General features: G+C 46.7%; 1 protein-coding gene across 1 annotated transcript in view; it reads right to left on the bottom strand.

Annotated features, from left to right (window-relative positions):
• The window catches only part of RPGRIP1L (RPGRIP1 like), an 80,238-nt gene that overhangs the window by 65,774 nt on the left and 1,751 nt on the right, over positions 1–12,713 (bottom strand). Inside the window, exons 3-6 of the mRNA XM_056862877.1 lie at positions 10,477–10,775; positions 7,970–8,078; positions 4,530–4,673; positions 1,729–1,834 (exon numbers count right to left, since the gene is read on the bottom strand). Of these exons, the coding sequence (XP_056718855.1) occupies positions 1,729–1,834; positions 4,530–4,673; positions 7,970–8,078; positions 10,477–10,775 (658 nt within the window). The remainder of the gene's footprint in view (positions 1–1,728; positions 1,835–4,529; positions 4,674–7,969; positions 8,079–10,476; positions 10,776–12,713) is intronic.

A 12,713-nucleotide genomic window follows, 5' to 3' on the forward strand; every position in this document is an offset into this window, starting at 1 on the left:
TACAGCAACTGGGTTGGGGGGATTTTCTCTCACTACAGCCAATTATGAAGCAGCATTTAAAGGGGCAAGGACTTGATTTAAGTTTGGAGACTGCTGGTGTGTAAACGCCCAACAGGAAAATGTGGGTCCAGCGAGCAACGAACCTCAGGTAAAACTCCCACGCATAAATGACCTGTTTCCTGGCAGTCGGACGTGCCTTGGGAGTCTAACGGGGTTCTCCCAACAACATTTACAGTGAAATCTTGTGCAGAGTTACTCCAGTCTAATCTTATTGAAACGAAGGGGCTTAGACTGGAAGGAGTACACTGTTAAAGTGTAGTCTTGGTTCAGTCGACAGGAGATGCTGTTGTCGCGGGTTTGACACAATGCTGTCAGGCATGGAGAATCAGAAGGTGGGGAAGAGTTCCTCCTCCATCTCCCCCGCCCCGCTCTCTCTGGAATTGCTAACCCCTCCCAGTTCAACTGGGATGAGAAAGACCAAGACAGACATCTGTTTAGCAATTAAAGAATTTTGCTGTGGTTCCTGTGGTTTGGACACGCTGACCAAAAACGCTACAGTAGCAAGCAAAAATGAACCCTGACCACAAATATGCCAATATGGCTTTTGTCATTTTGCTGCTAACCCACCAGTCGATGTTTCATTTATGTTCCTAATTCTACCCACAGATTTTTTTAAAAAAATTAATCGGCATGTTTTTGACTGGAATGCTCTGTTTTGTGACAGTTGACATCGTTCAGCTGTGCTTAACTTTTTTTTTTAAATGACTGCTTGTATTTTAAAAAAAGGTAAAGGTGGTCCCCTGTGCAAGCACCGAGTCATTACTGACCCATGGGGTGACGTCACATCCTGACATTTACTGGGCAGACTATCAGTGCATTCCTGAGAGGAATGCCTGTGCCAGGGAAAATCCGTGCAACCCTCATAGTATCTTGCCAAAAAATAAAAGGGGCATTTTTAGCCCAAAAGGGCTGTGGAGGCCGCCTAATGGCGGCTCCTACATGATTGCATGAAGCTGCCTTCTACTGAATCAAACCCTTGGTCCATCAAAGTCAGTATTGTCTACTCAGACTGGCAGTGGTTCTCCAGGGTCTTAGGTAGAGGTCTTTCATATCACCTACTTGCCTAGTCCCTTTAACTGGAGATGGGGACTGAACCTGGGACCTTCTGCATGCCAAGCAGATGCTCTACCCCAGTCCGGCGCCGGAACACCCTGGGAACACCTCCTGGGATGCCGGGGTGCCCCAGGATGCTGGCACGGCCTTTGATGCTGTTGGGATGCCGCCAAAAGGCCTGTGGGTGTCCCGGGGTGGTGCTGCCATGGCAGTGCCCGGCGTCTGGGCCTTCATGCTGGCATTGGGACCACTAATGCCGGTGTAAGTAGGCCGGGCGCCAGTGCGAGACGCCGGTGCTGTGCCTCCCTGGCCTCCTAAGGGCTTTTGCCCTTAGAGCTCAGGAATGCACTGTATGTTTACGTAATGTAAATGTCATATGCACTTGCCTCATTGAACGGCATTTTAGGTGTAGACGCGATTTGTACTTTGGTGGAGTACGAAGGAAGCATCACTCTCAACACCTGAGGTTCAATGGGTTGGGATCCAAGGATACCTGGGGGCTTCCTTCCATCAGAGAAAGACTCTTCACTTACTGCAAGAGGAGACACTGGATCTAACTCCACGGGATTTCCTTCCTAATATACATGCCCGGGATTCCACATTCTCTTTCCATACCTCCTGAAGCTGAAGCAATTTTTCTTCCACTGCAGCCAACGCATTGCTCTTCTCCACCAACTGTTTGTTGAGTCTGATCAGTTCAACATTTTCCCGAATGCTTAACCTTCAAAAGAATATATTTGAGAGAGAGAGAGTGAGTGAGTGTGTGTCATGGTGAGCTTTAAGGTACAATATCACTAGCCTTGTTAGTTGTGCCTTGAAAAGCTTAAACCCCTTGAAAATTGGTTTGTCATGGCTTCTTAATTCCAAAACACGGTTTAGGGAGAGGACAGCGTGTAATAGCCAACAATTTCTGTTCCAAAAATTAATATTGTAGAGCGTTAAATATTTCCAGGTTTTACTCGAGAAGGATACTTCAATGTTACTCTTTATTTGGACATATCACTTTACTCTATCAAACTTTGGGAATGCTGCTGTGAATGGAACTCACAGTCGACTGATAATTTTTTTTTTGCCGTCTAGCCACTTCCTTCCAAACCCTGTAGTGTAGCGTAATTATTACTGACTGGAGTTTCCTCCTGGAACTTATTCTTCAAGTATTCCCAAGGAAAGTGACTTAGCATTTTACACAGATAATGCCCCATGACTGCCAGTCAAATACGTTTCAGATGCCACCTTAATGCTTACCATCTTGAATGAAATTTCGTACGGTTGAGATCCTGTTACGTGTTTTCCCTACTGAGCTTCAATTGGGAAAAACACACACAAACTATTTAACTTTGTTAAAAGTCATCACAGAGCTCAATGCAGATGTGCTTTGAAAAGTATGTCCTGCAAATGGCACCAAATGACCTCATAAGTTACTGTTTCAGTGCATGCAGTCCAAGCAGAACATTTTAAAAGCAATACCCCGAATTGATTTTAATACTGTATAAAACGTGATAAATATCAGAACAGAATTTTATACTTCATTGCTTCTGTTCCAATACTTATCTGTTACTGGAAAAAAATTGTCCCACTGCTCTGTTGGAACCAGACAACAAAGCTTCGATGCCTGTAAATCAGCTGAAGATTTGAAATATTTTATTATTATTATTATTTAGAATCTCGAACTCCATTATGTTTTGGCACCGCCCAGGCAACTGTTCTTATGAAGGAGATTAAAAAGCTTACAAAACAAGAAACCAGCCCAAGAAGCAGATTTAACATTCCCTGGGAAAGAAAGAGCAATCCGAAACAGCATCTCTGCCTGATGCGACACACCGAAAAAACCTAATGCAATTTTGTGGGTTATTTTATTAATCTAGTTCCTCACATCAAACAAACGGTAGGGATGGCTTCAAAGAAGTTTTATGGGAATTTCTCTCCCTACCTCCCTTACTTTTAAAAGAAAAGGAGCACCAGTGACATTTATGGCTTGCAGATGGAGGCTCCAGGGCGTCCGACGATCAACGCTAACCATTATGCTCGACAGCTTCCAAATCTCCGTCTGACATGTATCAATTTGGTAGGTGTTTATCACCCGTGTCAACCTTGCAAAGTCAGGGAAACTAAAAGCTTTGGATTTTAACAGCTTAATTCTGGCAGCTACGGTCATTTATGGAGGGCTGTTTCCTTGCGGTCACCCCCACCGACTACTCCGGCGGTTCGTTTTGATTATGCATGCCTTTCCCGACCGTCAGAGGTCGCCCCATTCTCCCCACACGTTTCTGGTGTTTTGCCCATGTTTTCCGGATTTTCACTAAAACAGCACCTGGAAAACATGGGCAAAACACGCAGGAAGAGCTAGGCGACCTCTGACGGTTGGGAAAGGCATGCATAATTAAAACGAAGCACCGTGGCAGTCGGAAGGGTGACCGCGAGGGAAACAGCCCGGAATAAATGGACTATGAAGACAAAATATCCCACACTTTCTAGGTACTTGGGGGGAAACAATTAAACCACTGTGGTCAAGAACATGCAGTGTTCCCTCTTTGCTTCCCCATGCCCATGATCTGAATGGTTCTGACCCAGAAACCTGCCATTAAGCAGCCTCTGGGACTAACACCCTGCAATATGTTCATGGAGGAGAGGGGTATTCATGGCTACTAGTTATAATGGATACTAGTCATGATCCACACCTATTCTCTCCAGTATCCGAGGAGAATGCCTATTATATTAGGTGCTTGAGCCCCCAAGAAGCTCAAGATGATGCCTGTGATTATCACCTCCTCAATTTCATTCTTAACAACCCATCCTTTAAGGTAGGTTAGGCTAAGAAAGAGAAAACCTGGCCCAAAGTCATTCATAGGTGAGCATGCCTGAGGATTTTGAACCCAGGTCCCCCAAGGCCTAATCCAGGGGCCAACCTTTGTAAGCCTGTGGGCACCTTTGACATTCTGACACAGCGTGGTGATGCAGCCACAAAATGGCAACCACAAGAGGCAGAGCCAACCACAAACTGAAAGGGAATGAATTTAATGCATAGCTTTAACAGTAACTTCAACATTTCAGAAAGAAGCTCTGTTTATCAGGATGCCTTTTTTCTTGCATAAAGGTAGCTCACTGACGGTCATTCAGTGAAGATCATTGTGCTGTAGTGGAAATAGATGCTGAAGCAACTAAAAAAAAATCTACACGGCCAATCAGATAGATCTTTAATGGCCAACCAGAAATGCTGCTGGGTGAAAGCACTGCCTGGCCCCACCCACTTTCTAAAAACACTCGGCAGCACCGGGAAAGGTGTTGGCGGTTGCCATGGCACCTACACGCACCACATGGGGGACCCCTGGCCCAGTCTGACACTAACACTTCCAGGTAACCAAAAGCCATTGTAACTTCGACACAGGAAAGCCTTCTCTGTTTGGTTTTCATCATACCGTTGACCTGTCGCTTGCTGCTCCTTCAGCTGCAGGAGAGATTCTTCAAACTCCTCTTCCTTCTTCCTGATTTCACTTCCGAGTGCTTCCACCACCCGCTCCAACTCCTCATTGTGCGCCCTTTGCGATTCAACCACGTTCTCTCTGCAAGCCAAGAAAGCAATGTTCAAAGCCCTTTGAGTGCACTAGATACCCAGCCCCACCCCCCACAAAACAGAAGGAAAATAGAACTAAAGGTGGCTGTGAGTCCTACACAGAGTCAGAATGGAATTATTCTTCCAAAGATCACAGCTGATCCTACTGCCCCCAAGCGTCTCCCCTCTGATCTTATTAACCTGACTATAATATGCTCTGCGCCTCTGCATCCTTTACAAGCATTATGACCACCCCTCCCACCGTCTGACTGTGAGAAGAAGACTCGGAGATCTCCATTCCTACTCATGTCTGACGAGGGGAGCTTTGACTCTCGAAAGCTCATGCCCTGAAACCCTTGTTGGTCTCAAAGGTGCTAGTGGACTCGAGTCTAAACAATCTTGTTGAAGCCACCCTAAGTCACTGGAAGAAATGGTCAAAGATGCTGAGGATACCACAGACTATTAAACATTGCTGTATCAATTCAAAATGGTGAATTTATATGTGTGTGTGAAGTGCCGTCAAGTCACTTCCGACTCATGGATACCCTGTGAATCAAAGTCCTCCAAAATGTCCTATATTTGATAGCCTTGCTCAGATCTTGCAAATTGAAGGCTGTGGCTTCCTTTATTGAGTCAATCCATCTCTTGTTGGGTCTTCCTCTTTTCCTGCTGCCCTCAACTTTTCCTAGCATGACAGTCTTCTCCAGTGACTCTTGTCTTCTCATAATGTGACCAAAATACGATAGCCTCAGTTTAGTGATTTGAGCTTCTAGGTCAGTTCAGGCTTAATTTGATCTATAATCCACTGATTTGTTGTTTTGGCCATCCACAGTATCCGTAACACTCTCCTCCAACACCACATTTCAAAAGATTCTACTTTCTTCCTATCATCTTTCTTCAATGTCCAGCTTTCACACCCATAATAGGGAATACAACGACATGAATTAATGAATTTATGTGCATCATGATAAAAGAACCCTATTTAACAGCAGAATTTCTCAATAAAAGGAAATAACGCTATGGGGCAGAGATTGAAGAACTGTTGCATTGATGATGGGTTGATAGTAAAAGGGCGAAGCTGAAATCTGGCTGATTGTATGCGGCAACCCGGTGCCCCCCAAACCATTCTCCAACTTTCACACACAACACCCAGTTGTTAAACGTTTCTTCCTAAAGCAGTTACACATTTGCTCCACTGAGTTAATGGGGGGCTGGTTTCATGTTGTGTTTAGAGCACAACTCTCCCACTATAAAGGTTTTTTGCGAGTTGTCCACATTTGGTACTGATTACGTGAACGAGAAGATAGATGGTCTTTAGAGTTGGGGTTTCTAAGTTTTCTGTGTAAGGGGGCCAACGCAGGTGTCCGGAACTGACACTGAAACCATGGAGTTTCTCTCTCGATAACGCTCACTAGAGTTGGGTGTGAGTGGTTCATTACCGCTGTTCTTGTAATTTGATTACATATTATAACTCCACCACCCAAGGCAAGCTGCCGTGGTGTTCTTGAGGACAGAAGTATTAGAATTTTGTCCCGGGATGACCTTGCATCTGGCTAATAAACAACCATTTATAATTGAGACTGAAAACAGCTCTCTTAGAAGTCCAGCATGTACTAATGCAGGGGTCCCCAACTTTAGAATCATAGAGCTGGAAGGGACCACCAGGGTCGTCTAGTCCAACCCCTGCGCAATGCAGGACTACCTCCCTCCCAAACATCCCAGTGACCTCCATGCCCAGAAGATGGCCAAGATGCCCTTCCTCTCATCATCTGCCTAAGGTAATAGAATCAGCATTGCTGACAAATGGCCATCTAGCCTCTTCTTAAAACCTCCAGAGAAGGAGAGCTCACCACCTCCTCTTTTTGAGCACCTGTGGAATTATTCAAGAGGGCTTTCCCACACAGGTAACAGGGCTGCACTGTACAAATTGGTTCAGAAACTTACTTGGACAAATGATTAGGGACTGTGGCCTATACTGCTGTCTATAACTTACTGTAAGTAGGATCCTTCTATGTAATTTTTGTGCCACTTAATGTTTATGCTACGCTTCAGTTCTGTCTTTGATTTCTGAACGATGCCAGGGGAGGGGCCATGGCTCAGTGGTAGAGCCTCTGCATGGCATGCAGAAGGTCCCAGGCTCAATCCCCGGCATCTCCAGTTGAAGGGACTAGGCGAGTAAGGTGATGTGAAAGACCCTGAGAGCCACTGCCGGTCTGAGTAGACAATACTGACTTTGATGGACCAAGGGTCTGATTCAGTATAAGGCAGCTTCATGTGTGCTCATGTGACTTCTACAATATTAATGCATTGTTTATTGAATGTCCCATTTTGTGTTGTATCAACTCCCTCGGCGTAATCCACTGGAGTCCCTGGAAGAAAGGTGGACTATAAATAAATGTAAATAAATAAATAAAAAGCCTGGATCCAACTCATAGATTGGGACTGTTAAATGGGAGCCAGGCTTAGTACAAAAGTAGGTATTCATGTGTAAGGAAGTGTAAGACGTATCTGCTCATCCCAGTACGTGAGATGTAAACACACACAACACACACAGAGATAGTCATTGGCCATAGTTCACTGAAAGAGAAAGCCCAGTTTAATTGGGCTTGCACAGTTCATTTGCAACTTTGCCTAGATGCTGACAACACTACTCAGGTTAAGTATCCCTTATCCGGACTTCTTGGGTCCAGAAGTGGTTTGTATTTCGGATCTTCCCATATTTTGGAACATATGCATATGCATAATATCTTTGGGATGGGACCCAAGTCTAAAAACGAAATTCATTTATGTTTTATAAATATTATTTATAACAGTATTTTTAATCATAGAATCATAGAGTTGGAAGGGACCTGCCTATGGTCATAGAATCAGCACTGCTGACAGATGGCCATCTAGCCTCTGCTTAAAAAACCTCCAGGGAAGGAGAGCTCACCATCTCCCGAGGAAGCCTGTTCCACCGAGGAACCGCTCTAACTGTTAGAAAATTCTTCCTAATGTCTAGACGGAAACTCTTTTCATTTAATTTCAACCCGTTGGTTCTGGTCCGACCTTCTGGGGTAACAGAAAACAACTTGGAACCCCCCTCTATACGACAGCCCATTTCGTGTACATTGAACCATCAGAAAGCAAAATGGTGTGCTGCTGAGGGCCTGTGAGTAATGCCTGCATGCCAGCTCAAAAAGTCTGGTTTTCAGGTCAGTCCGGATATCGAATGTCCGGATAAGGGATACTCAAGCTGTATGAGTATCCCTTTCTGGCTACTTGGAGGAAACCCCCCCCCCCACAAGAAATATAGAAGAGACATACAGATTCCTTATCTCTTCTCTCGCTTCATCGAGTAAGTTTTGTCCATATCTAGGGGGTAAGGCTTGGGGAGATTTCAGAGATCTGATGTCGACATCCTGCAATCTCATGCCTAAAAGGGGAGGAGAAACAAAGAAAGGATATTATGGACATTGCGCTGATTTAAGCATAAGTGAAGACAAGTAGGTAAAACAGCCCGGTTATGGTCATCACATGTACCAAGCATGACCATGCCCTCTGGGCTGATGGTATGTGGGCACCCGGGAGTCTAAATTAGGGCACAGGGTAGAATAGGTTCTCTTATCAATATTAAGAGGTCATATTTTTGCAGATGAATTATGGGGGAAGGCATTATGACAACCCCCTGCCTCTTTCAGATGGAAACAGCCAAGGATTGTGCTTGCGTATTACTTTCCTGGAGCTAGGGAATCCTGCCTCATGAGACCAACAATCAGGCGCGAGGCTGGAGGTACATGCATTTTAATCTCAATTCCTTGCCCAATACCTTCAGAAGTGAGCAAGCTTTTCCTTTCACCACTGAAAAACAGACCTGGAAGTTATAAAGCAGCCTCCTGGAGAAATAGCTTCCCTCAACCCCCAATCCAAATGATCCCTTCTCATCCCAGATGAGAAAACCCCACTGGTAAAATGTGAGGTTTGCAAGCAGAAGGTCCCCAGGGTGGTAAGAAGGGAAGGGCAATTGAAAAAAAAAAAAAAGACATGTATGGGCTTCCCTGGCAGGATCAAGGATAGGGAAGATCCAGGGTGCTGAAGAGAAACCCCCTTCAGGCAGTGTTGTCATCACCTGCTGGCTGTGGAGATCTGCCCCTCTGAGGGACAGCTACTACCAATATTACAGTTGTGATTTTTTTAAAAATCCTGCTTTTCAGCCAAACTTTCTCCCAAAGCAGCTCACAAGAAGCAAAAAACACATACAAATAATAAATGACAATTTAACACTAATTTTTCAAGGAGGAGAGTCTCAGCAGAGCTAGATGTGGACACTACAGAGAGGAGCCTAAATATCCCCTGCTTGCTTCATGGAGGACAAGTGGAAAGTGCAGTTAGGGAGTCTCTCAACTGGGAGGGGCTAGGGAGGGGCTGTGGCTCAGTGGTAGAGCATCTGCTTGGCATTTAGACGGTCCCAGGTTCAATCCCCAGCATCTCCAGTTAAAGGGACTAGGCAAATAGGTGATGTGAAAGAGCTCTGCCTGAGACCCTGGAGAGCCACGGCTTGTCTGAGTAGGCAGTACTGACTTTGATGGACCAAGGGCCTGATTCAGTATAAGGCAGCTTCATGTGTTCATCTGAATCCAGGCACAGTTGGATCTGCTGACTTGTCTGGGCCAGGAGACTGAGCCCTATTACAGACACAAGAGACTAGAACTATGACAGCAAGAAGCAGGGCCTTAGCCACAATGGCCCCTGGGCTATGAAACAATCCACCTTGAAATGTTCAACTCTGGCTGCTTTGTGTAAAGCCTGTATTTTTTTTGCGGGGGGAGGGGGACATGAATTTGGTTGATTTGGGACTGTTTGTTGAACCACCGTTTGACGTTTTTTGCTTTATGCCTTTCATCATATTGTGCTGGTGTTGAACGCTGGGAGGAAATGGTGTCTGCGTGTAGAGTGCTGTCAAGTCGCAGATGACTCATGGCAACCCCGTAGGGCTTTTCAAGGCAAGAAACCAACAGAGGAGGTTTGCCATTGCCTGCCTCTGCATAGAAACGCAGAACCTCCTTGGTGGTGTCACATTCAGATACCAACCAGAGCTGACCTCGCTTAGCTTCCGATTTCCGAGGAGATCGGGCTAGTCGGGGCCATCCGGGTTCAGGGCAAAAATTAAAATGAGCAGGACCTCCTGCATGCCTCACCCAGGGATGCCCGACAGCTTGCCCATCTCTTCGACAGGGTGGCCAACCTCCAGGTGGTGGCTGGAGATCTCTTACAACTGATCTCCACCCGATAGACATCAGTTTACCTAGAGAAAACGGCCACTTTGGCAATTGGACTCTATGGCATTGAAGTCCTTCCACTCTACAAACCCCGCCCTCCTCAGGCTCTGCCCCCCAAATCCTCCAGGTATTTCCCAACCTGGAGCTGACAGCCCTACTCTTTGATGATCCGGTGCACGCTGGCTTTCTGTCCAGAACCACAGTCCTGTTTGTCAGACCACCGTCTAGACATTAGGAAGAATTTTCTAACAGTCAGAGCGGTTCCTCAGCGGAACAGGCTTCCTCAGGAGGTGATGAGCTCTCCTTCCCCGGAGGTTTTTAAGCAGAGGCTAGATGGCCATCTGTCAGCAATACTGATTCTATGACCTTAGGCAGTTCATGAGAGGGAGGGCACCTTGGCCATTTTCTGGGCATGGAGTAGGGGTCACTGGGGGTGTGGGGGGGAGGTAGTTGTGAATTTCCTGTATTGTGCAGAGGGTTGGACTAGATGGCCCTGGTGGTCCCTTCCAACTCTATGATTCTACCTGTTTCGAAAGGGGTGCCTTAACTGTGTACCTTTCTTGGCGCGCTCCTGGACTCCGGCGCCCTCGTTGGCCTTCCTGAGGCCGGTGTTGACGCGGGCCTGGACGTAACCGTAGGGGGGCTGCCGGTGCCCCTGCAACTGCAGCTGCTGCTTGGTGGAGATGAGCCGGTTGCGGAGGCCGTCATTCTGCTTCTCCAGGTCCCGCACCTTTTCGTGCAGCTCCTCGATCATTTCCTCCATCTCCACGTCCTGGCCCAGCCGCTTGGGGCCGCCACCAATCTGCTCGGCTCTTTTCTTGTCGTTAACCAGCCGGATTAGCTTGGTGGCCATTCTGGGGAGGAGGGAGAGAATATAGAAGGGGTGTGGGGGTGAAAAATACCAAAAAAAAGTCAGCATAAAAAGGACTCTGTTGAAAGGAACCTAATCGCTGTGAAGACTTCAGAACAGAACCTGAATAATAAATTTCAGGTTTTGATATAACTGTTACTGCCTGTGAAGGACCCTTTGAAGATAATTGAAACCACTGGGTAGCAATCTGCTTTATAGCACTGACAAATAACAGTTTCCTACGGCTTATCATTTAAGGTTTAGCAAAGAGGGACGCATATTTACTCCATATGCTGCTCAAAATTTGGAACGCGTGACCTTCCCGAGGAACTTGGTCCTGCTGTTAAGTATAGTTACAGATTGGGGATGTGGTGGGGCCACCTATATATATATATATAAAAAAAAAACGCCGCGCCATCTGAGGATTAAGCTACCCGGGCGCATGCTTACAATATGTAACACATGCCGTTGATGTTGAGCTCCCAGTTTTAGCGCGACAGCACAAAAGCGCATTTCGGGTCTCAAAACGAGTAGGTGGCCACGCACCGAGGCAGCCCCTTAACAGCGGGTGTCACCTTGCGACGGCTTACGCTCTGCAAATAATACCCAGGCGCTTAAGAGAGGGTTTAACAGTTAGCCGGGGGATATAATTGGATGCAGAAGGCATGGTTTTTCATCTCGTTTTAAAAAGGATACAAGCTTCCCCCCCACACACACACCCCGCTTTTGGCATCCTTAGGGTCGTACCTTTGATTTCCCTGAGTTTTGATAAACACGGGGAGGCCAGAACAAAAGATGCAGAAGGGCACGGGGAGGTGACGTAATAGACGAGAACAGAAAACACTTCCAGCACGAATGGGGATGCAAGTGGTGGGGGGGAGCTGGGGAGGTTCTTGGCATGCAAAGAAAGAAAAGGTGGCTTTGATGGAGGAGAGAAGTTCAAGGCTTTACAAAATTGGTCGCACATCTTCAGGAGCTGTATCTGGTTTATAGGGAGTCTTTCCCCTCATGCCCCCCCCCCGAGGTCCAGACAGGAGACCGAAAACATAGGCACACTTCATCCATTTAAAAGGGTTTCCTTTTAAACAAGTTATTCTCAGAAGCTTTTTTTATTATTTAAAAGAACAGAAGTGCATATGTGGGTGGGGTGGCGGCATTAAGAACTTTGAGATGTCACTGAACAAGGCGCTTGCCGGCAAACTAGCTTCCAAACGGGCAGTTGGAAATGCAGAAGTCTACCCTGCAAAGGAACCTCTCGTAGAGGACATAAGAAGAGAGCTGCTGGATCAGACCAGTAGTCCACCTAGTCCAGCATCCTGTCTAACACAGTGGCCAACCAGTTCTTCTGGAATCCAACAACAGGGCATGGAGGCTGAGGCCTTCATTAGAACATAAGAAGGGCCCTGTTGGATCAGACCGGTGGTCCATCTACTCTAGCATCCTGCCTCATACAGTGGCCAACCAGTTTTTCTGGAAGTCCGGCAACAGGGCATAGAGGCCGAGGCCTTCATTAGAGCATAAGAAGAGTGCTTGCTGGATCAGACCAGCGGTCCATCTCGTCCAGCATCCCATTTCACACAATGGCCAACCAGTTCCCCTGGAGGTCCAACAACAGGGCACAAAGGCCGAGGCCTTCATTAGAACGTAAGAAGAGCCCTGTTGGATCAGACCAGTGGTCCATCTAATCCAGCATCCCATCTCACACAATGGTCAACCAGTTCCCCTTGGAGGTCCAACAACAGGGCATAGAGGCTGAGGCCTTCATTAGAACATAAGAAGAGCCCTGCTGGATCAGACCAGTGGTCCATCTAGTCCAGCATCTCATCTCACACCGTGGCCAACCAATGCCTCTGAAGGTCCAACAACAGGGCATAGAGGCCGAGGCCTTCATTAGAGCATAAGGAGAGCCCTGCTGGATTAGACCAGTGCTCCATCTAGTCCA

The sequence above is a fragment of the Euleptes europaea genome, chromosome 17 (assembly GCF_029931775.1).
Source record: "Euleptes europaea isolate rEulEur1 chromosome 17, rEulEur1.hap1, whole genome shotgun sequence".
NCBI classification, from domain to species: domain Eukaryota; kingdom Metazoa; phylum Chordata; class Lepidosauria; order Squamata; family Sphaerodactylidae; genus Euleptes; species Euleptes europaea.